Source organism: Vigna angularis, chromosome 2 (assembly GCF_016808095.1).
Source record: "Vigna angularis cultivar LongXiaoDou No.4 chromosome 2, ASM1680809v1, whole genome shotgun sequence".
Taxonomy (NCBI): Eukaryota; Viridiplantae; Streptophyta; class Magnoliopsida; order Fabales; family Fabaceae; genus Vigna; species Vigna angularis.
This window is the reverse complement of record NC_068971.1, coordinates 14,642,707-14,668,919: the sequence shown is the minus strand read 5'-3', so window position 1 is coordinate 14,668,919 and position 26,213 is coordinate 14,642,707. Positions and strand designations below refer to the sequence as shown.

The window sequence follows — 26,213 nt, the reverse complement described above, 5'->3', positions numbered from 1 at the left end:
GAATGATTGTAATTACTACGCTATCATGCAAATGCAAATTACTACTTCTTCAATTAATTGCTTTTGTCAACCTTCCTATTATACTCAGACCCAATTCCTTGGTAGAAAGAGCCTAGACTCACTTTTGCAGTTCCAATCCCTTGGTAACCTAGAAAGTTCATCTGCATTACAATTAGAGGTTTAAGACAACTAAAGGGTCAAGCTCTATCCCTAGATACAATCCCCAATAGGTGTTAATTCCAGTTCCAGATCCGCATAATATTTCCCAATATCAAGCAGATCTAAGATTCATGCTATGGTTGATCAAGTCACAACAAGCTTTAAGAGAAGGAAATTAAACACTCACAATCAAATGAAAGAAGCTTAAATTCATTAAACTCAAGTGCATTTACATGAAAGTTTCGTAACTACATCATTCCCCAACAAATTGAAATTAGTTCTCCATAGTCATGGAGAACTTGAGCTTACAATGGAGAAAAATGGAAGAATGGGGATCCAAGGAGGAAGAATGGAGAGTTCCCACTGCCCAAAACCAGCTCCCTGAGGTCCGAAAATGGTGTTCCAAGCTTCAGCCGCCAAGAAGATAGCACCTTCAGTTTCAGAATGCTTTAAATAGATATAGGGTTCCAGATCAGCAGAGGTCGCGCCCGGCGCCCTCTCAGTCGCGCCCGGGCGCGAGCCTCTCTGGAAAAACAACTCCACTGAGCGTGGACGAGCGTCCACTTCTCGATGCCGAGCGTCCACTAAGCGCCTCTCTGGACGAACGTCCACTGACGAGTGTCCACTGCGCTTCCTCGCTGGACGTCTTCGCTGGACGAGCGTCCTCTGCGCGTCCACACTGGACGAGCGTCCACCGCGCGTCTTCGCTGGACGAGCGTCCTCTCGTGCGTCCACAGGGTGAGCGTCCTCTTCTCTCTGAGTGAGCATCTGCTCGTTCTTCCACTCTGGACGAGCGTCCACTTATCCTGGGCAAGCGTCCTCTCGTGCTGGGCGAGACTCGCTGTAAACTCGCGTCGGGCGCCCCATTTGTCACGCCCAGGCGCGAGACTCTCTGGAAAGTCGCGCCCGACGCCCCTTTGTCACACCCGGGCGCGAGACTCTCTGGAATGTTGCGCCTGGCTCCCCTTTTGTCACGCCCAGGCGCGAGATGCCTTCCTTACTCCTTTAGCCTCCTCCTTTTGAATCTTTTCCTTGGTTCCCACTCTTAGTAGTTAAGTACTTCTCTAATACACGCAAATTGCCTACAAATTTGAGGAATTAATGATGAAAACTTATATGTAAAGCATACACTAAACTTATTCACAAACTTAGATAAAAAGGGAGGATTAAACATGTTTCAAGCTTCAAAAGGGTAGATTTGGTACGAGAATTGGTTCAAAGATAATGGTAAAAATTACCGTTATCAGCTACTATAGGCGCTTTATTGAAGGATTCTCTAAGATAGTAGCTCCGTTAACTGAGCTGACCAGAAAAGATCACCCGTTCGCGTGGACCGATCGGTGTGAAGCTAGTTTCCAAGAACTAAAGCAGAAATTGACGAGCGCTCCAGTCTGGGTTATTCCTGACACGGCCAAACCGTTCGAAGTCTGCTGCGATGCTTCTCATCAAGGTTTGGGCTGTGTGCTTATGCAAGAGAAGAGAGCAGTCGCGTACGCTTCTCGACAACTGAAGATCCACGAGAAGAATTATCCTACGCACGACCTGGAGTTGGCAGCTGTAGTATTTGCATTGAAGATTTGGAGGCACTATTTGTATGGATCTACATTCCAAGTCTTCAGTGATCACAAGAGTCTCAAGTACCTCTTTGATCAGAAAGAGTTGAATATGAGGCAGAGGCGTTGGCTGGAGTTCTTGAAGGATTACGATTTTGAACTGCTTTATCATCCGGGAAAGGCTAATGTGGTGGTAGACGCCTTAAGCAGAAAAGCAGTTCATGTCTCGGTTATGATGGTAAGAGAACTCAGTCTAGTTGAGAGTTTTAGAGATCTAAGGTTGCTGTAACCTTCGAATCAGAGAGAAGCAATCGGCGGATGAAGACCTTCGAATATCCAGTAACGTCTTTGACCGAATCAGAGAGAAGCAATCGGCGGATGAATACCTGATGAAGATTTTGAGCGCACTCGGCTCAGACAAAGCAAAGTACTTCAATACCGGAACGGATGGTCTCCTTCAATATAGAGACAGGATGTGCGTTCCAAACGATGGCGAGCTGAAGAGGATCATTCTTGAGGAAGGGTATCAAAGTCGCCTTAGCATGCACCCTGGCATGACTAAGATGTATCAAGACCTCAGAAAATCTTTCTGGTGGCTAGGAATGAAGAGTGATGTCGCTTGTTTTGTAGCATCCTGTTTGACTTGTCAACGAGCAAAGGCTGAGCATCAGAGACCGGGCGGTCTACTACAACAGTTGGAGATTCCTGAATGGAAGTGGGACAGCATTTCGATGGATTTCGTGACCCACTTGCCTCATACGGTCAAGAATCACGACTCAATCTGGGTGATAGTGGATCGGCTGACGAAGAGCGCACACTTCTTAGCTGTCAACTTGAAGATGTCCATGACGAAGCTTGCACAACTCTACATCAACAAGATTGTTCGTTTGCATGGAGTTCCGTCCAGTATCATCTCTGACCGAGACACAAGGTTTACGTCTCGGTTTTGGCAGTCCCTGGAAAGTGAATTGGGTAGCAAACTGCAAATGAGTTCAGCTTATCATCCTCAGACGGACGGTCAATCTGAGAGGACCATCCAGACGCTTGAAGACTTGCTGAGGACGTGCGTCCTAGATCACGTGGGCGTATGGGATGAAGTCTTACCACTAGTGGAGTTCACCTACAACAACAGCTTTTAGTCCAGCATCGGAATGGCTCCATTTGAAGCTCTCTATGGGAGGAAGTGCCGAACGCCACTATGTTGGTTCTAGGAAGGAGAGAAGGTGTTGACTGGACCTGAACTTATTCAGCAGACAACCGAGAAGGTGAAATTGATTCAAGACAGATTGAAGACGACGAGGAGCAGACAGAAGTCCTACGCTGACAAGAGAAGAAGGCCTTTGGAGTTCGCTGCAGGAGACCATGTCTTTCTTAGACTGAACCCAACTACTAGAGTAGGCAGAGTCGTTCGTCCCAAGAAGTTGTCTCCCAAGTTCGTTGGACCTTACCAAATCTTAAGGAGAATTGGACCAGTTGCGTACGAGTTTTCCTTGCCTCCTCAACTGTCCAATCTTCATCCAGTCTTCCACGTTTCTCAACTTCGGAAGTACATAGCCGACCCTTCTCATGTACTGGAGTTAGAGGACGTTCATTTTTGTCAAGACCGCACGCTGGAGATGCAACCAGTCCGGGTTGAAGACAGCCGCACCAAGTACTACAAGAGGAAAGCCATCAGATTGGTGAGAGTGGTGTGGGACGAGAAGACTAGCGACTCTACATGGGAAGTGGAGGATGCCATGAGAGACATGTATCCTCATCTGTTTTCGGTTAAGTCTTAAATTTTCGAGGACGAAAATTTTTGTAGTTGGAGGGAATGTCAGAATCATTAAAAACGCACCTAAAACCCCTCTGAACGGACGCCAGGTGTCAAGCAACGAGGATCTGGAAATCAGATAGTGGAAGGCAGGTGTCGGCAGATGAGCGGACGCTCGTTTTGAAGTTGGAAACAAAACTTATATTTTTGAAATTCCCGTCACACTCTTTGCATGCACCCTTCTTCCCCAAAACTCTGAAATTCTTGTTTCTCCTCCTTCTCTCTAAAAGGCACCGTAGGAGCACTTCCGGCGTCCAGAGCTTCAGTTTGAACCGAACAAATTCGAGTTCTGAACTGATAAGTTCCCTTGTCTTAAGCCATTCGTTCTTTGGTACATGCAAATCAAGTTCTGGTTGCATGTTGTCATCTCGTCTAAGCCATTTTTGGTTTTCTGTTGTTTGGTTTAGTTCGAAGAATTTTTGAGCGTTGAAGGTAGAAGAAATTGTAGTCAGGCAAACCATATTATGTTTCTAGGATGATCGTTCACTTTATAAGGTAAGGGAAGCTTATTTAATTTAATATGTATGTTTACCATGCTGTATGAACGATCGTTAGTTGACTGAATAAATATGATGCATTATGGTTGATATGTTTGGATTGTATGAACGTTCAGTTATCTAATGATTGGAAATGAAATATGATTGTGTTATGTTCTGATGTATGAAATATATGAAATTTCTATGATATGGATTGTATGAAGTATGAAAATGGACTATGATATTAATATATGAAAGTATGAAGATATATGTTTAGAAATTTAATTGAGATAAATGATTATGATATGAACTTCTATATGAAAGAGTACTTTGTCACCAAATGGTCATCGACCGTTTGGTATTTCATAGTGAATTTGGTTAGACTTGGATTCTTTCATTTGGGAAGAATCTTAGTTGAGAACGATCGTCTTCGTTTCGAAATACTATGCATGAACGATCGTTCTGAGTAGTGCTTGGTCTTTTACCAAGCGATCGTCTGAATGGTGCTTGGTCTTACACCAAGCGAACTTCTGAGTAGTGCTTGGTCTTTTACCAAGCGATCGTCTGTATGGTGCTTGGTCTTACACCAAGCGATCGTCTCATTTCCTTTTATAATGTATCTTGATGAAAATAATGTTCGTCCAACTTCAATAGAATTTCCCTCTAACGTGTTCGGTCATTGACTGACGTTAGGTTTCTTTATGTGAATTCTTCTAAGTATGGTTCTTTAAATATCTTGACATGTCTGAATTATTGGTTCCGGCCTAGAGCCTTAGTACTTGACATGGTCTTTTCGGTGTTCGGTTAGAACTCACAAGAGTCAGTTCATTTGATTGGCTCACCTTTTTAGTAACGATCATTTGTTCTAGTCGTTCACGTTTTATATTATGGAACTCGTTATTAATCCTCTCGATCTTAATCTATTTTGGAACTGCAGATCTCTCTATCTCGCTCTAAGTGTTCGTTCTCGTCCTGAATAGGATTGAACTTTCGGTTTTTGGTGTCATTACTAATATTTGAACAAAGATGAAATGGAAATGATTGATAATGAAAGATGAAAAGAATATGATATGGATGGAAATGTTGTGGATTATGGATGAGCGTTCCGGGGGAGGAACGAATCATGAATAAATATTGGAATTTGTAAAGTATGAGTGTGGGCATGCTAAGCTGGCTGTTCATCCTGATGTTCCGTGAGTACTTGTCTTCACGTAGAAGAGGGTAGGTGATAAGTTATCGTTGAGGCTATCAAATTAATACTACTTTTCAAGGCAACTTCAGTATTGCCAAGTAGTATCTAAGAAAGTAGATAGGGCTAAAATAATCTTGAGTCGTCTCCCAACGAACACGGAATTGCTTTCGAATATTTCAATCTTATGAATGCAATGCAATAAGAATAAAAGTAATGTTTGGATAATGTTTAAAGAACAAATAAGAAATCTAAAAACAGTTATGATTAAATAGGCTAATTCCAATGCTTTTCCAAGATAGATTCATCATCGGTTATTCACGGATAATTGTTCAATTGATTATTGTTTAAGTTTCAAATTAATTAAAGTACATTCTCAATTAATTTGAGGGCGATCATGCATTTAACCAAAATAAATTCTCAATCAAATGCAAAACCTTTCTAGATTATTCAGAATAAATTCAACCAAAGTACATTCTTAATCAAATTCTATTGTGTTTAATCATGTCTATTCTTAAATCTCCTAACCAAGTTAAAAGTTAATCAATCAAAGTAAATTCTCAATTGATTATAGTTCAAATTATTACTAACAACCAAAGTACATTCTCAATTGATAGTAAAAACCATTTAATCATATGAAAGTTTCTAAATTAAATCAAAGTAGATTCTCAATTAAACCTAGAAACCCTAGAACTCATATAATTAATATGCATGTAGATTCAAACACATTATGATGCAAAAATCTTTACTTTTATCAAGATAAAGAGATGAAAGACATAGAGAGAGAACAACTTAAATAAATAATCAAAATAAACAATTGCATTAACTTAACGTAACCTCAGAATCCATCAGGGAATTACAGCAGAATAGCCCTAGATGCTTAGCTCTTCATGAGTGGAGTTGAATACAAGATGAAAGAAAAGTGAGAGGAGTATGAGAGAATGAATTCATTAAGTGAAGTCCCCTAAGTCTCTTTAAATAGGCTTGATTGGGCTTGGACTCTGAATATTCAGTTGATAGAATCTTTTATCTTATATCTTCCAAATAACTAAAAGATTTAAATAATTATAACATTATTTGGAAGATATTTTTTGTTGATATTTCCAAATTAAATTAATTTAACAACTTAACTTTATTTTTTTATCTTTTCTGACTTTTCAAAATTGCACAAATACCCTGAAATTTTCTCTATCTGTGCTTTAGCCCCAACTGAATTCTCCAAAATTGCAAGAAAGCCCCTCAGTTGACCAGAGAAGGCTTGTTGACCAGCTTTGACTCATATGGTCGTGGCAAATGGAAACTCGCCACGTGTCAGCCTCCTTCTCCACCCAAAATTAGGGTTTCAGCAGATTGGGGAAAAGGGCTTCCCCCTCCGCCTCTTCCTGCGCCGCGAATTGAAGAGTAGCGTGTTGAGGGTTTTCGCTGTTTGCATTTTCTGAGTGCAGGTGGTGGCCATTTTGGATGCTGGCTTGGAGGAGATGCTCGCGATTTCACGTTTCTGGTTCTTGATTGGTTTTCTGTTTGTAGGTTTGGGGTTGGAGATGACGGCGAGGATGCGCGATGATAGCTGCCATGGGAGATGCGTGTTGACGGTTTGATGCGTAGAGGCTTCTCTCGATGGCTGGGGCGATGAAGAAAAGGGAGTCGCGGTCAGGAAAAGGCGTACAGTGCTCCGGCGATGGTGGATCTCGCGATAAAGGTCTTCGCAATTCTGGGATTTGGGTTGTTGCAGGTGCGAGTTCGTGGTTGCGGCGGCCATAGTGGCGCGATTGCGGCGCGGTGAAAGGGATCGCGAGTGAGAAGAATGGTGTCGCGGCGGCTGGCGTGGTGGAGGTGCACAGTTGTTTGGATCTGGAACGTGGTGGCAAACTCGCGAGGAAGAAGACGGTGCCGTGCGAGAAACGTTGTGTCGCGACAGCCATGGAGATGCGAAGAAGATGATGGAGGTTGCGGATGATGATGCGCGACGGAGGCGGAGCGGCGGCGCGGTTGATGGTGGCGGCCTGACCTGTATCCGCGGCGACTAGCTGGAATGGTGGTCGTGGAGGTTGCGGCAGCGGCAGACGGTTTCACGGTGGCGGCACATGGTGGCGGCTAGGGTTCTGCTGGATTAGGGTTTCTCTGTTAGAGAAGACAGGGCTAACGTGGTAAGAGGCATGATGTGGCATGTTCTGGTTGGCTAGATCTGTGTGGGGAGGATTTGGACACGTGGCATGATCTGGTGGAGTCTAGCTTAGGAGTGGTGTGTATAGGAAACTTAGGGAGGTGTAGTAGAAATGACTTAGTGTTTGGGCTTGGTCTTTGGCCTGTTTCAGAAATAGGAGTGTATTTAGGGATTTTAGGGGGTGCAAGGGTAAAGTTTGCCTGTTTGGCCCATCTGTATATTATTTTCCAAATAAAATCTGATTTTGGGCCTTGAATTGCCAATTGTACCAATAGAATTTATAATCTTAGCTGCACAAATATATATTAGAATATCCAAGAATAATTTATGCGCTAAAACTCACTTTTTACGTCTCTTTAATTCCCAAACCCAACAATTCCAATCATCATAAATTCATTTAAAATCAACCATTTAAGCACAATTATGTTATCAAAAATTTGAATTTAAAAACATAAATGTGGGCATAAATATGCACTTATCAATAGGCCATGTGTGGGAACGGCAGGAGATCCTAGTCCTTAGGGGTACTTTGGACAGATAGGACTAACCTCGGGTGGCAGCTGTTGAGGGTATCCCAGTTACTACATCACCCGGGTGCAAGAACACTTGTAGCTACACAGATTTCATACAGTCCGGACAGTCAGTCTAGTATTAAGTTTTGTATGAAATGTATGATGAATTATATTGTTGTTTGATTTATGAAATGTATGCTTATACATGAATTAAATTACATAAGCTTACCTTGTGTTTCTTGTCATGTCTTGTTTTGTACGTCTGTCTTTGTCATTGCAATGATCATCCGTGGTGGATGTGAGCAGAAGGAGGCGTACTTCTGGAAGAGACGCTGGAGGAAGATAACCTGGTCGAGGTTGAAGTCAAGACCGAAGAGTAGGACGTTCGGCCAGTAGTCTAGTTATTGTAAGGTGGTCGTTTAATGACCTTCCCTTTTTGTTTTAATACGATCGTTCGGTATCTTCTTTTGTGAACCGATTGGTCAAAAGTGTACCTATGTACAACTTTGTTTTATTGTAATGCTTAAAGGTCGTTTGGTCGTAACCGTACGCTCTTCTTAGTGTAAGACTGATCTGGTTTATGATCAAATGTAATTATTCTATTATATATAGTTTATAATGTATTTTTGGGATGTTATACACATAAATTTTTAACATTTGACATTATTTTTTATTTTTTATTCTTTTTATTTAAAATTATTAAAATTTATTTTTTTATAACTATTTTATCATTATAATTCAAATGAATATAAAGGAGCATTTCTTATCATTACTCTTTTATTTTATAAAAGTCACATAAAATATGATAGTTTAATTTTTAGTACAACAACACATAGGAAAACAGGATCCACCATGAAATCCCCTCGTAATGCATTCTTTCGCGCAATCGCCGTTGCATGGCCCTATGCAAACGCTACCCGGCGGTAGGACAACACGCCCTACACATGTTGTTGGCCCTACAATAACAACAAATTTAAACACATATAAATCACCGTTTTCAATAATATAAGATTAATTACCTATTTCAATAATATAAGATTATTTACCTATTATTTTCGAAAACCCTATGTACTACAATTTTTTTTAAATGTTTTTCTGAATATATTGGTAGGAAAAAGTGTCAAAATCAAAAGCTCACTCCAATTAAGTAAATAAGATAGTAACATTATATATATATATATATATATATATATATATATATATATATATATATATATATATATATATATATATATATATATATATATATATATATATATATATATATATATATATATATATATATAATGTTAGGTATTACTTTTTAAAAGATATTAATTTTAATACACTCAAATTTAATGTATTAAAAATTAATTTAACTCTAATTTAATTTTTAAATTTTGGTGTTATACAAAGCAGTATTTATTTAGAGAAAAAAAAGAAACACTTTCATTCCCAAATATTTATTCTCTCTTTTTATTTTAAAACATTCTTCACAGTAAATTACATGGAGAATTTTTTATGAGACAAATGAAATATCTCAATTGACTATAATATATCTTTTATATGTTATTTTGTAAGAGACAATACTTTATATTACTTTCATAAAATATTGAAACAAAATGTATAAAAATTATAAATTGATTTAAAACCAAAATACAGTTTTTTAAAATAGGTTAAATGAAAGATGTAATATTATTTAACCATTGAAAAAATTGAACGAAATTATTTACAAGTTATAAGAAATCAATATTGAACAAAAGCATTCGTAAACTTATTCTAAAATCCGAAGTAATTATATGATCCATTTTAAAAACCAAATTAGCTTCTTTTACATATTGCATTTCTTCAAAAGAAACTAAAGAAAAAGATTAATATATATTTTTTACCTGAAGCAATTAGGATAAAGGCAATGCATAGAATTCCAATGAACAAACTCCTCATCTTCGAAACTTCCTTTCAAATTTGATATTTTTCTGTCTAATGTGGGTATGTTAGTTTATATCATGACCCTTGTATATATACAAATTATTTTCCTCCAGAATTTTATCCAACAATAAAATAATAAAAATAAATAAATTATGCATTAATTAATTTTTTAATTCAAAATACAATAGCATAAATATTTTACTATACAAAAAACCTCAGCAAAAAATAATCAAAATATATAAATTAAATTAAATATATTACATATTTACAGATATTTCCTCTTTAAATACTTTCCTTAACAAAATCGTAATAAACTCAACAATATATAGTAAATAATTTTATTTTTACCATACAAAGAAAAGCACAGCAAAGTCAAATACACAATAATCAAGATAATTAATTTCATAATTTAATATATAATAATTAAATTTAATTGAATATGTAAAAATTAAATTTAAAATTTAATACTTAAATTTAATACTTAATACTTAAATTTAATACTTAAATTTAATGCTTAAATTTAATACTTAAATTTAATGCTTAAATTTAATACTTAAATTTAATGCTTAAATTTAATACATATTCTATAAATATTTCTTTAATAAAATCCTAATAAATTAGCATGTATACAATAAATAGTAACTAATTGTGTTTTAACCATACAAAACAAATACAACATAATCAAATATATAATATAATTCATTGTTTCCTTAATTTTAACAATTAATTTCTTAATTAAAAGAATATAATAACATAAATATATAATTATAACATCCCATTTTTAATAATAAAATACTAGTAAAACTAATATTACATATATGATAATGGAACTACTATAAAAAAAATAAACCTACGAAAGACCAGATCTACACATGTACAATTATCTGACTTCCCAACTGTTTCACTCTCATCTCTCGCTAGAGGAGACGTAAAGAATGTTTTCCTAAGCTCACACCATTAAGGTGATCATCGTAAAAGAGAAAACTTACACAAAGACATATAACACAAAAGAAAGGGTAAGCTAGAATACAAAACATGTCATATATCATTTATAACCTCTCATCCTTAAATCAAATATGTAACATTCACCTCCAAACATCTTAATATGAAAAGACCTACACCGACTATCCGGACTTAGAATGAATGTCGAGCTATGACATGTTGTGCACTTGTGGTGGTCTCAATTTTGCAAAGTCATTGTCAATGGGTTTCACCCTACCACCCTCACAAGGTTAGTCTGTTATCACGTCGTAGGCTCCAGAAAGCACCTAGGCTAAAACCACCTACTACTTTGACCAAATGTTATCTATTTGAGAATGAAAGATCATTAGAGTGTTAGGATAACTCTCAATACTGAGCTCCCTGCATTCATTCTAAAGATACATGAAATCACATCGAAGGAGTCCCTCTGTGGAACCCATTTTACCAATCATGAAACCATATGAATCCATATGAAACCATATACATATAATCTTTCACTTTTACATTACATACGAACATATATAACACTAATTATACTTCAAAGGATCATAAACAACCCAATAAGTCATCAAAAATCACATGAAACCATTCCATATACATTAATACACAAGAATAGTCCAAGAAGAACCACTAAACAACACAAAACCCCTTTAAACTCATACTTAGGCAAGGAAAACAACTTTGAAACCCTCACCAACAGCTTCGGAAGGGTTCAAAACTCTAGAAACAACCTAAAGAACATTCAAAAGAGATATCTATAACCTTAAAAACCTTCCAAAACTGGTGTAGGGGCGCTCGAGGAGCACCCAGGCACGAGCCGCACTAGAACAAGGGGCGCTCGGGCACCATGAAAACACACAAAACACTTCAAAATTTACTTTCGATGCACTTGAGATTGGTTCTATTTATCAAAGGGGTTCTCTAAACATTAGAATTGATGTGAAAACACATTTATAAGTAGAAATAAGCATCAATTTGATCATTAGACTAAAGACTAGTGCATCAAACCATTTTTTGACAATCCAAAAGCACCTAAACTCATATTTTCACCTTCTACACCAAATTTCTGCAACCTAACCATTTGAGCAAGTTCTAATTGACTCAATAACATATTACAAATCATCAACTATAACCAATAATTTCAAATTTAAAATCTCACTAGTTAAAACCCCTAAAATGGAAACTAAAACCATAAAAAATTCAACATTTCAACTACTAATACATTTTACCTTAGATTTCTCGTAACTAAGAGCTTAGACAAGTTTCAAATGACCATAAAATATCTCCAAAAACACAGTTTCTCTCATTTGATCATTAATTCAAAGTTTCACTCCTCAAAACCCATCATTTGAACTCAAAACCAACCAAGACACCATTAAAGTACTACTAACTACTCCAACAAGTCTTAATTCACCTATAAACGTACTCTAAAACTGAATTTACCCATTCTAACCCCTATCTCAAAAAACTGACATACCAAATCCCTCCATTTCTTACCAAAAACACTTACCATTCAACTTAGTTCAATTTCCCTCCACATTTAACCCAAAACAACACAGTCACACATCTTAATAACACAATCCAACGTAAAATTTGAAGTTCACCACAAAATCAAACAAGTTCACCAACAATCATGTGATCAAACACAATTTCACAACCACAATTCATATCAATTTCCAACAATTACTAAACATCATACTATCAAAACATAACACTAGCTTCCCTTACCTCACAAAGAATAGTCCAACTCTAAAGAACATTCCGTCGATTTCTTGAAACACAAGGAATTTTTAGACGGACCTACAAAACACCAAATTGAAAGTGGACAGAGTCCTTAGGACTTCAATTTAACTAACAATAGAAGGGAAAACAGAAAAGCCACATGCAAAAGAGGATTCTTGGACAGAATCATAGATTGAAATCTAATAGAAATAAGGGTAGAAACTTATTTTCTCTATGGTAGAAATTGATCAGCTAGAAATGTAGACCTCGTCGCCATGATCGATTAGACACCTCCAAATCGTCAAAGAGATGACTCAAGAGTTAGAACTCTTACAGAGAAGATAGAGAACTCTAGAAAAGTGATTTCTAGAGAGATGATAGGTTTTAAAATAATGAAACTTGTTTATAACAAAACTATTTATAACTAAATCATTTAATATTAAAATAATCGAGTCTCACTCTTTTTAAACTATCATCACTTCTAAAATATCATTTTCTAGGGTTTTACATTCTCCCCAACAAAAAAACTTTTCTTCCTCGAAAATTCACTTATCGGATTGGAGGAACAACCTATTCTCCTCTCATTCTCTATCACAACCACCTATTTGACAAAGATATTACTCCCGAACAACTTTACTAACATGAAAAACCTTGCCTCTATGCAAAAATGCTCTAGTGTTCAATAACGTAAATTGGTCTAAGAACTACACTCAACACAAATTCTCAACCTCTAAACCTGAGCTTTTAAGGATCTTTCTTTAACATAACCAACCACCTATTTCTTTCATCTATTCTTCATTGTCTCTTGTGAATTTCCTCTAAAACTTATAATAGCCTTGACTTCTGAGCAACCATTGATTGATCTCCTTTGACTTTCTATTAATCCCTTTTAAGAAGCACTATATAACTAACTTGATCACTACAACTTCTGTTTTAACTACCACCTAGTATCCTCTTGATCACCTTTAACCACACCCATTCTGGGAACTTCACATTGCTTTACTGATCTCCACTCTTGAGTAACATAGTTTCCAACTATGCTATCGCATTACCAAAGTAAAACACTCTTCCATTGCAGTAAAAAAACCAATTTGAGCACTCCATCTTCACTTTGTTAATTCACTGACCTGAACCATAAGCATTTCTTGACCCATTATTATGTAATCATACTTAGATTTGTATCTTTCTCGACTTGAGATCACTAGCTCGATCAATATCAAGCCAACTTATGATACATCGCAAACTAGGATTGTTCAAACTGTCATTTCTCAACCATTTTGAGAAACCCACTAGTTATAGTATTTCAACTATACTAATGAAATCTCTTTCAACTTCACTTCAGACCCCAATCTTTATACTCTTCAACCAACTCTTAGTTAATCCTTATCAAACCAAGAACTTGAATCTCCTATTTATTCAAACCATATGTTAACACTTCCTTACCTCAAGATTGAGACTACAACTCGAAACCATAGCTCAATTTATCTCATTCTTTGTTCCACATCCATTAATACTTTCTCACTTTAAGGTGGACACTACAGCTTGAAACCGTAGGCTAACTTTGTCTTCTCTATCTTTTACTTATTTCCTTCGTGCATAAACTCACTTCTGACTTTTAAAGATCACTAAACATTATCAACTCATTCTCAAATAATGACATCACTACCCAAACCACCATCACCTGATTAAGAAAGCTCATCATGGATACCTCTTACTGATAAGAACATGCCCACCGTCATTTGTTGCGCTACTCGGATCCTCATACTTCCTTACTCACCAATTTACTGAAAAGAACAATTCATTCATGACAATTGTAACCAGAAAACGATCACCCTTGAAGAACCTTCTTCAAAACTTCTATGTCCTTGCAAAACCCTGATAACTCTTCTCTTCCACAATAACATTGTCATTCCATTTCCTCAACATTGTTTCTACTCCATGAAAACGTACATGCCCAAACTCACTCCTAACTACTAAGCCTTATACTAGATTGTTTCAAATTGCCCTCTTCTTCCCTTATGAGATTCATCAATGTTAAACTGGATTTTGGTCGCACAAAATCAGAACAAACTAAGTTTCCCTACTAATAAAGTATAGGGACAACCTAGGCATTAATCCTTGGACTCGATATAATTAACTTTCAAGTGTTTGGTTAATTCTTGTTTTTATTCTATATTTATTAACTAATTACTACTAATGCAAGGTGGGGAAATTAAAAATAAAACAATGAAATTAAAAAGAAAAGAGTAAAGAAAACAAATCTGTTTAAAAGAAAAAGAAGAAAATAAATGTAATTTGAAATAAAAGAAAAGAAATGAGAATAAAACTCTAAACTACCTAAAACAGAAACAAAAATTAAACTAATATGAAAATTACATGCAACTAAAATGACCTAAAACTAAAATTGTAAACAAGCAACTCAAATTGGAAATTAAAAGCTAAACAAATCCTAAAAGCCAAATGAATATGCTCATGTATGAAGTAAAACTTAAATGTTGTAGACATAGATGTACAATCTAAAGCAAAGACAAGTCAACAAGATACATCTAGAACTAATGATCAAAAGCAAAGAATCTTGGGAGAAACTTATGAATCAGAACCAACTCTAGTCTAAACACTGGTAAAAACAATAACCTACACTATCAACATCATTATCATTATTCACAAATTGAACCTTCTAAAACAAAAACTAAAATTGAATCCAACAATCTGATACATCTTAAAACTCATAAGAGAAACTAAATTGTGCAGAAGCAGAACCTAATTCTAACCATTACGAACATAATATAACCTAAACTACTAAACAGAACAAAGTCATTGGATAAAAATCACAAATTTGAACTAATAATTGATTAATTATTATTCAGGAAGACATCTTGTTCATAATATGCCCACCTCGGGGTCTCAAATTCTATTATAGATCTTAAAATGAATAACAATCAATTGATTTACCAAAACCAACCATATTCAACTCAACTTTATGATTTTTAACCAAATCTAAAACTGAAACACAATTGAACCTATTCTAAACATTTAAATTCCTAATTAACAGTGATAGAAGCCAAAACCACATGATTTAGAATATTTTTTTCATTCATTGAACTCCTATCTAACTCGAGAAGACATCTTGATAATGCACGCCCACCTCGGGGACGTTTAATTCCAAAAAGAATCATAGATGTGCAGCTTTACGAGTTCAAATCAGTTTTTTTCAAAACAAAACAATTGTAGAAATCTTAAACTAAATAAGATCAAAATTTAAAAGGAAGAAAGTGAAAATTGAAACAAGAAACCGAACATAACATCAACGATTATTCAGAATCAAAAGCTAACACTACAGTCATACCAAAAAACACAGAGGAAGCTCATTTTTGTCACTCTCATGAATTCCTCCGCGAAATCCAGTAACAAAAATCCTATTCTACAAAAGCGAATAAACCCTAAACTAAAGAATGAATGTAAAATTTGCAGGTTCTGAGAGTAAAGTGTGTCTATATATATTTAAATGGTAGAAGCCCTTTTTATAGGGTCGAAGAAGTGAAGAGAAGATAAAAAAAAATGGAGCCTTGACAACTTTTGAAGCTTCTCTTCAACGCTTCCTTCACTTCAATCGGACGGCTAACCTTCTTTGTCCACGTTGGTCACCAGCCCTCCGATTATCTTCAACCTCTCCACCGATTCTGTCGATTGAGCCTCCTGCACATGCACATTCAATGGATCATCTCCATTCAGTAAGTGGCACGAGCCATAGCTTCCTTCTCTCCCATTCGCTCTTCTTTTTCGCTTCTCCCAAGCCCTAGCTTTGAAGGAGATTTCTCCCTATGAAATGCTTGAGTGTTTCTCTCATAGCCAAAAGAAGCATATTGCTAAAGACCCCGGAAAGCAGTAGCTCCCAGCACTAAAATGTTGTGTTCAATTAATTGTGAGTCAGCCCAATGTAGTGGCACCAACACCAACTCCAAGTGGCAACAGTGGCTGTTGATGGATTGGCAAGTGTACCAAATCACACAAGTAATATAAAATGGTAAGACCAAGTATTGTATCCTAAAAGACTCTCAGCACTAGACATTTGTGTGATAACTCGAATAATTAAGATTTAAATAAAATGAGATCATTGGTTTAAGATGTAAAAGACTGAAAATTAAACATTAATGCAATTTGATCAATAAAAAAAGAGCACAATGATAAACGGATGTTGTTTAATATGAGATGAGTATGTTGTTGGGCTTATATTGCACCAAGTTCCCTCTCATGTATGTAAGAATTCTTCTTTTTGCATTAATGCTAATGTCACTCACTAAATCACCTAAACTCGATCCCTCGGCGAATAAGCCTGTCCTTAATCACCAGTTCATGCAATTCCTAGCATTCCTAGTAATTAAATGTGAAGATCAATAGCTTAAAGATGACCAAGACTCATATCCTCATCCCTGAGCAATATTACTCTTGGGAGAATTCAACAAGAACCTGAATTGTAAGGAACCTCCCGACACTCATGCAATTCATAAATCATGCGATGAATGAGTTAAACAAAGCATGTAATAAGCACAGATGAATTACTCTAACAATTAATGAAAAAGTATGTGTTATTAAGAATCAATTCAAATACATGAGAGTTCACAAGGTTACATCATCCCCCAACAACAAATAGAGTTTAGTTCCCCATAGACATGGATAAATTAGATGAATAATGGAAAAGCATGAGATAGCAAAACCCTAAAAGTAGAGGAAGGACATTTTTGCATCCAAATTCGCCTTCAGAGAGTGGAAGGGAGTGTTGTTGTGCTGCTTTAGCCAGAGATACAAAACCTAGGACGTTTGGGTAGAGCGACAGCAGAACAGAAACAAAGCCTAGGCCCAAGTTAGTGGCGCTCAAGCGCCCTACTTAGGGCTCCCGAGCGGTGAGCGGTGTCTTCCACGCTCAAGCCTTGCAAAAGACGCCCAAGCTTCAAGTCTCCGGCACTCAAGCGTCCCCAAAGGGGCGCCCAAGCGGTGAGCGGTGGTCTTCTACGCCCAAGCCTTAGAGATGACGTCCAAGCTTCGAGCCTCCAGCGCTCAAGCGCCCAAAAAGGGGCACCCGGGCGGTGAGCGGTACTCTTCTGCACTCAAACCTTCAAAAAGGACGCCCAAGCTTCGAGCATTCCTCCCTTTTGGTGCTTTTCCAGGCCTTTCTGAGCTCCATCTCCATGGCACTTCATCCCTGCTTTCCATATTATCTCATTTTCTATCAAAACAAGGGAAATTAGTCATAAAATCATTAAATTGAACCTCAGCTCTCTTATTCACACAACTTAACACAAAAACATGATTCCAAGCAAGTTTCTAAGCAGAAAAGGGTGCATTTAGTATCAAAATTACATCACAGATAATAGTATTTTCAACCGTTATCAGTGGCCCAGTATTTCTTTTGGCTTTTCAAGCCCAATTAGAAGTCTGCAAAAAGAAGTCTGAAAAAAGAAAAAGAATGTATTAAAGAAGAGTAAAAAAAATACAACCTATTCTAAAATACATTTTTATTTTTTATTTCTAAAATATTTTTCTAAAAAAAGTCTAATTATTTAAAAACCTATTTTATTTTCCTAAAAAGAGAAAATTAACCAAATTTTTATTTAAAAGCTACTTTTAGGTATTTAAACTAATCTATTCTATTTCTAAAGAATTAAAGACTAAAGAAGCTTAAGAAAAGAATTTTAACAAAGAAAAATATGTAAATATAGAGTGTTATCATTCAATCTTGTAGTTCTCCCTATGATTACACTAGGTCCAAACCATTATTGTTCCAATCAATACACCACATATCTCTTGCACTCCTCATGCTAAACAGGAACTATCCCATTATGAACTATTAACATTGGTTCTACTTTAGACACCAATTTAATAGCGAACCTCACCACTCTAATGTGGAAGTTTTAGTAACTGCTTGAGAACACCAACCAAAAACCCTAACACCAAAAGACTTACTCTTCTCTTCTATACTTATACTCATTAAACTCTTCTGATTCTCACGACCTTTTGTCTTTACTTTTCAACTTGATCCACTTTTGATGTATAACCACTAATTCTCCTTCTTGAAACACGACACTTCCCTTGAAAACCATAAACCACCCAAAAACTCTTTTAAGACTAACAAATAATTCTTGCAATCACACCCTAAACTCAAAAAAGGAACAACGCCATTTATCCTTCACTTGCATTGGTCATACATCCATGGTTCACATAACACTAATCATCATCATTTGTTTAACCCTCACTTGATGCACTGCCACGGTTTTCTTTTTCTTAAAACGAGGAACACTTCCGAAAGACCAAAAACTACTAGAACAAAGCTGGAAGATGATCAAGCCTCTTACAAGATTATACTCCAATCTTATTAAGAAACTATCTCATATATTCTTCAAACCTGAACCCTTTGATCACTTCAACACATGTCACACAACTTAACAATCTTCGTGTAAACACTACCACAACAAACATTACCCATTTCACTCAAAACCTTCTTCAACAATTACCCTCTTCAACTCAAAATTTTCAATAACACAAACCCTGCCTTTAAACCATTGAACCTTATAATACCTTTAGCCCGCAACACCAATTCTCTGATCATCTAGATAATCACTTCTGCAACTTATATTGCAAACATCCACTTTCTTTTTTTTTTGAAACCTTTTTTCTCCTTTCCTCATTGATTGTGCTCTTAATTCTCTAGTCTTACCTTTCCTTTCAAAATGGACGTTCTGATGTGCTTCTTTCTTTGGTGCTTGAAATCTTCAACCTCAGTCCAAGGTCAAAGCTTGCGTCTATGCGAACCACTAATCTTGAAACATCCCTCAAAACTTGACTCTAATGCATCCCCTTGTTGAGAATATCTAACTATCTTCTTCTAATTATTACTCAGCTTAAAACCCTTACAATACTTCAACTCTCCTCAAAGACTTCATGTTCTCTCATCTTGGAAATTCCACCTTCTATTAAACTCTCCTTAAATCTGCTTTATGTCCTACACAACTGCTTTTGAAACTCTTCTTCTTCTAATTCCTTTCTAGATATTGATTCTCCTTAGTCCACTTCAGAATTCCTATTCCTTTCTTAACTTAAGCTTCAAACCTTCCACCACTTTTCTTCTTCAGACCTCAAACATCACTGATATACCAAACTATGTTGCCTTTTTCAACCATTACTACTTCATTTCTCACCAACACCTTCCTTTTTTTGACCTCTAACGTTACTGATACACAAAACCAATTGATTTATCAAACCTTGTTACACCAATTCTTACCCAAACTCCTTTTGGTAACTTGTGATTTTTACTCCTCTAATTATGTTCTTGAAACGAAAATGACGCTTCTACCTCCTCAGATCTTAATCCATTCCTTGAAACAAAAAAGTTATGATCTTCTAACTCTCTCTCTCTTCGAGACAAGAATTTGTCTCAAAAGCTTTAACCAATTCTAATGAAAGTATGCAGGTCAAGTTATCCTTGAATATGCATTCCCTTACTACTATAGAGCATAATACACTACCACAAAGGCAAGAACAAGACAATAATCATTATGGACAACAAAACTAGAATCACAACCCTTTCTTTTTCTCAAACCTTCATAATTAAGAAAGGAAAATCATCACTGATAAAATCATGAGTGTGCACCCTTACTACTCTTATGAAGACATTTTTTATTCTCAATACTTCTTGTTAGATACACAATTCTACTATATAGACTTAGAGAACATGGTAAACCATATCATTTAGACTCAACTTTCCACAGGAAAGACACGACAAACCCACAACTCACATGTCATCCTAAGGACAAACTCCTCTAATACCATAAATGTAACATCACATTTTTAATAGTAAAATACTACTAAAATTTACATATATGATAATGTAACTACTATAAGGAAACAAACCTACGAAAGACAAGATCTACACCTGTAGAATCATTTGACTTCTCAACTGTTTCACCCTCACCTCTCGCTGGAGCAAATGTAAAGAATGTCTCCCTAAGCTCACACCATTAAGGTGATCATCACAAAACAAAAAACATAGACAAAGACAGACAATACAATAGCAAGGGTATGCTAGAATACAAAACATGTTATCATTTATAACCTATCATCTTTAAATCAAATATGTAACATTCACAAATCTAAATATCTTAATATGCAAAGACCTAAACCGATTGTCCGGACTAAGAATGAATGTTGAGCTATGACGGGTTCTGCACTTGTGGTCGCCTCTACTACTTGGCAAAGTCATTGCCAATGGGTTTCACCCTACCACCCTCACAAGGTTAGTTTGTTACTGCATCGTAGGTCTCTAGGAAGCACCTAAACTAAGACATCCTTCTACTCTGACCACATGAATCAATCTTCTCTACTTGAGAATGAAAGATCATTAGAGTGTTAGGATAACTCTCAATACTAAGCTCCCTGCATTCATTCTAAATATACTTGAAACCACACCAAAGGAGTCCCTCCGTGGAACCCATTTTATTAACCGTGAAACCATTTGAATCCATATGAAACCATATACATATAACCTTTCACTTTTACATTACATACAAACATATATAACACTAATTATACTTCAAAGGACTATACACAACCCAACAAGTCATCAAAAATCACATAAAACCATTCCATATACATTAATAAACAAGATTAGTCCAAGAAGAACCACTAAACAACACAAAACCCCTTTAAACTCATACTTAGGTAAGGAAAACAACTTTGAAACTCTTGCCAACAACTCCGAAAGGGTCCAAAATCCTCCAAAACGACGTAAAGAATGTCCAAAACGGATATCCAGATCCCTAAAAACCTCCCAAAACTGATGTAGTGGCGCTTAGGGGTGCTCGGGGAGTGCCTAGGCATGAGCCGCACCGTAACAAGGGGAGCTCGGGCACCATGACAACACACAAAACACTTCAAAATTGACTTTTGATGCACTTGAGACTTGTTCTATTTATCAAAGGGATTCTCTAAACATTAGAATTGATGGGAAAACACATTTATAAGTAGACGTAAGCATTCATTTCATCATTAGACTCAAGCCTGGTGCATCAAACCATTTTTTGACACTTCAAAAGCACCTAAACTAAGATTTTTACCTTCTACACCAAATTTCTACAACCTAATCATTTGAACAAGTCCTAATTGACTGAATAACAGATTACAAATCATTACCTATAATCTAAAACTTCAAATTTGAAATCTCACTAGTTAAAACCGCTAAAATTAAAACTAAAACCATACAAAACTCAACATTTCAACTACTAATTCATTTTACCTAAGATTTCTTAACTAAGAGCCTAAACAAGTTTAAATAACCATAAAATATTCCCAAAAACACAGTTTCTCTCATTTGATCATTACTTCAAAGTTTCACTCCTCAAAATCCCATAATTTGAACTCAAAACCAACCAAGACACCATTAAAGTATTATTTCTATATTAGATTTCAACTAATTAACAACTCCAACAAGTCTTAATTCACCTTTAAACATACTCTAAAACTGAATTTACCCATTATAACCTCTATCTCAAAAACTCACATACCAAAACCCTCCATGTTTGACCAAAAACACTTACATTCAACTTAGTTCAATTACCCTCCTCATTTAACCCAAAAAAACACCATCCGACATCTCAATAACACAATCCAACATAAAATTTGAAGTTCACCACAAAATCAAACAAGTCCACCAACAATCACGTGATCAAACACAATTTCACAACCACAAATCATATCAATTTCCAACAATTACTGAACATCATATTATCAAAACATAACACTAGATTCCCTTACCTCACACAGAGCAACCCAACTCTAAAGAATGTTTCGTTAATTGCTTGAAATGCAAGGAATTTCTAGACGAACCTACGAAACACCAAATTGAAAACGGACAGGGTCCTTAGGACTTCAATTTAACCAAGAATAGAAGGGAAAACATAAAAGTCACATGCAAAGGAGGATTCTTGAACAGAATCACATATTGAAATCTAACAAAAATAGGTAGAAACTTACTTGTTCTATGGTAGAAATTGATCGGCTAGAAATGACCTCGTCACCGTGATCGATTCGACATCTCCTGATCGTCAAAGAAATGACTCAAGAGTCAGAACTCTTAGAAGAGAGAAGATAGAGAACTCTAGAAAGGTGGTTTCTAGAAAGATTATATGTTTTAAAATAGTGAAACTTATTTATAACAAAACTATTTATAACTAAATCATTTAATATTAAAATAACCATTTTTCACTATTTTTAAACTATTATCAATTCTAAATACCATTTTCTGTAGTTTTACAATAATAACATAAAGAATCTTATAAAATTAATAAATGTAGTAAAAATGCTTCCCGCCTTTATACAAAATTAATTTAATATTTAAAAAATTATAGTTTTAAATAATTATTTTTTAAAATACTCATACTCTTTCATTATTAATAATATATTTATAAAAACTTAATTTAAATATTTAAAAAATTTGTAGTTCCATTTGTAGTTTTAATAATTATTATTTTTTAAATACACACATTTTATGTTTTACATTGTTTTGAAGTCTTTACGTCTTGCATTTAAAAGATATTGAAGATAAATTCAGAGAGACCATCTTATTTACTCTTTATCTCATACAACTATAAGTAATGCAAGTACAAAAGTAATCCTAGATCATTACGTACGCATCTACAATGCATTGAAGTTTTGATCCACACTATAATATAATCCATGCTTTAAACGTATGCATGAAAAATACTTTAAAATTGCAATTATTGAAACCAGAAGTTGTATAGTATATATAGTTTTCTTTTTTTTAAGCTAAAGAAGATTTATTAAATCTAAAGAGATGCATGTGTTACCTAACAATTCATACAGCACACAGCCAACTGCTCTCACCCAATTCTATAAATATATAAAATTTGAAAGGAGAAACTTACTCTAAACTATCTCAACTTTTATTGTGTGCGATCAAATAGGAAAATGAAAGATATCAAAGTCTAACAACACGTCTATGATTAAATCATACCATATAAATAAAATATAAATTGAGTTAAACTTAAAATTTATAATTTAATATTGGATTTTCTGTACCAACTTGTTATATTATTCCTATAGGAATCTTCTATTGTCAGATTTTGAAATGTGGAAGTTATCGAACTAAGAGGGTGCTATGTGCATCATACTCTATTAAGTTGACTAGGGAAGCTAAAATACAAATCTCTCTCACCAACCGATGGCACTAAGCTTCAAAAAGGAGACTGAGGAACCAAGAATGCAAAATGAAAATGGCAAAGACACACCAAATGGTGGTTGAAGGGAGTTTATGGGGAATCAGAAACACCTTTTGTTCTTCGGTGATCATCCTAGCCACTCTTATAGTTGCCACTACCATCTATCTAAGAAAGTATACGGGACACTTGTTTATAGAAATAAGTGCTCCTACCGATCCTTCATCATCACAATGTAACTTGTTCTCGGGTAAGTGGGTTTTTGATAATGAATCTTATCCATTATACAAAGAGAAGCAGTGCAGCTTCATGTCAGAAGAAGTGGCTTGTGAGACATTTGGAAGGAAGGACCTTAGTTACCAGAATTGGAGATGGCAACCTCACCATTGTGATCTTCCAAGGTGTGTAATTCTAAGATAATTATTACGTGTTTATGATCTTAAACAATCTTTAGGTCACATACATAGCAGAAGAAAAAATACAATTTCATAATGTATCACAGTTTATATATGCCTGGGATATGGTATATATGACTAATGAAGTTTGGGTATAGTTTTTGAGGTATGTGGAATGTGGTTGTTTCCATGTTAATAAGGTTCAATGCCACAGCACTGCTTGAAAGACTAAGGAACAAGAGACTTGTGTTTGTGGGGGATTCACTCATCAGAGGCCAATGGGTTTCCATGGTCTGTCTTGTTGACTCTATACTTCCCAAAACCCTCAAGTCCATGCACTCCACTGCTAATGCTTCACTCAACATTTTCAAGGCCAAAGTAAGTCCTTATTAAACATAGGACTCCTACATAGCCTATTATTGTCTATGTTGCTGACACATATGTTTCATTAATATGTTTAAATATAGAATACAATGCAAGTATTGAGCACTATTGGTCCCCACTACTAGTAGAATCAAACTCAGATGACCCAGTAAACCATAGGGTACCAGAACGCACAGTGAGAGTAAATGCCATAGAAAAGCATGCCAAGTACTGGACTGATGCAGACTTTCTGGTTTTTAACACTTATCTGTGGTGGAGAAGACCACTTATGAATGTTCTGTAAGTGCAGCAGTTAACCTAATCATCATTCCTTTCATCAACTTGAATGCAACTGCTCCAATTTCAATTCCAACACCAAATCACGTGATTTTACTGTATTCATCACTAAATCGTGCTTGCTTGCATCCAACTTCGCAAATTGATTTTGATTGTGACAAATTTACAAGCAGGTGGGGGTCGTTTGGAGACCCAGATGCTGTCTACAAAATGGTTAAAATGTTGAGAATCTATGAAATGGCCCTTAGGACCTGGTCTGATTGGTTGGAAGTGCATGTCAATCGTAAGAAGACCCAATTGTTTTTCGTTAGCATGCCACCTATTCATACAAGGTACCTCAGATTACAATATTTCTTGAGTCAAAGTAAAAACCACTCATGATCAAGCTAGCATCACTGTGCCACTAACTTTTTCTAGATATAAACAATCATTAACCAAACATATAAGCAAGATAAATCGTAGAAAACCTTAAAATTTGACTTCTATATACTCCAAATTTTACTATCATTCAGACATCTTCAAAGGATGAGCTTAAAGTAAACAAGTATAAGTTGGGATAATATCCTCTACTTAACAGTAAGAAACTTCTTATTAATAACCCTAACAGAAAACTGAAGTTGTACAATCACCTTTGAAATTATAAAAAAAAAAAAAAAAAATCCTTTATTGTTCGATCACTGACATTTAGTTTGACCAGAAAGTAACTCTTCACCAGCTCTTGTGAACATCCCCCTACCCACAAACGCCAAATATGCATTTAAGTGCAGTGCATAACTGTAAATTACTTTTGTAATTGAAAAAAATAATGCAGGGCTGAGGAATGGGGAGCAGCTAATGGTAACAATTGTTACAACGAAACAGATATGATTACAGAATAGGGGTATTGGGGACAGGATTCTGATCCTAAAATGATGCAGGTGGTGGAGAATGTGGTTGATGATTTGAAAGCAAGAGGTTTGAGTGTTCAAATGCTGAACATCACACAGCTCTCAGAATACAGGAAAGGACACCCATCTATCTACAGGAAGCAGTGGTATCCTCTAACCAAAGAGCAAATTGCAAACCCAAAAAGTTATGCAGATTGCATACATTGGTGCCACCCAGGAGTTCCTGATGTGTGGAATGAACTCCTTTATGCCTGTATTTTTCATCAATAACATAACATACTCTTAGTGTCAAAATGGATCATAGCCCGCGGGTTAACCCGGCCTACTATAGATTTGAGCTGAATTAAATTTGAAAAAATTATATCTTTTTTATGCGGGTCAAATTTTAATCCGGTTCATGCGGGTAGAACCCATGATGGGTTGGATTGGCCCACCAACCCACCTACCTAATTTTATTTTATTAAAATATAATTTTAATTTTATAAAAAATATTTATTATTTTGTTTTTGTTTGAAAAAATTATTTAACTTCTTTATTTTCAAAATTAATTAAACACGGAATAAAATTTG

At 35.7% G+C, this 26,213-nt stretch overlaps 1 protein-coding gene, 1 long non-coding RNA gene and 1 pseudogene across 2 annotated transcripts; 2 read left to right on the top strand and 1 right to left on the bottom strand.

The window, feature by feature from the left end:
• The first annotated feature begins 1,383 nt into the window (after nucleotides 1–1,383).
• On the top strand, nucleotides 1,384–3,490 carry LOC128195286 (uncharacterized). The gene is made up of 3 exons (XM_052872526.1): nucleotides 1,384–1,751; nucleotides 2,014–2,593; nucleotides 2,924–3,490. The coding sequence occupies exons 1-3, from the start codon at nucleotides 1,384–1,386 to the stop codon at nucleotides 3,488–3,490; spliced, it is 1,515 nt and encodes a 504-aa protein (XP_052728486.1).
• A 5,119-nt stretch (nucleotides 3,491–8,609) lies between these two features.
• LOC108328855 (uncharacterized) lies at nucleotides 8,610–9,818 on the bottom strand. The gene is made up of 2 exons (XR_001832160.2): nucleotides 9,735–9,818; nucleotides 8,610–8,822 (listed from the first exon to the last, which is right to left on the bottom strand). It is a non-coding gene; the product is annotated as an uncharacterized LOC108328855 (long non-coding RNA).
• Nucleotides 9,819–23,644: 13,826 nt separating this feature from the next.
• LOC108328274 (protein trichome birefringence-like 34) lies at nucleotides 23,645–26,016 on the top strand (annotated as a pseudogene).
• The last annotated feature ends 197 nt before the right edge of the window (nucleotides 26,017–26,213 follow it).

Coding starts and splice junctions, on each gene's coding strand:
- LOC128195286 (XM_052872526.1), top strand. CDS start 1,384: ATGGTAAAAATTACCGTTATCAGCTACTATAGGCGCTTTATTGAAGGA. Junction 1,752..2,013: donor AAGATTTGGAGGCACTATTT/GTATGGATCTAC, acceptor CCTTCGAATCAG/AGAGAAGCAATCGGCGGATG. Junction 2,594..2,923: donor AACTCTACATCAACAAGATT/GTTCGTTTGCAT, acceptor TGTTGGTTCTAG/GAAGGAGAGAAGGTGTTGAC.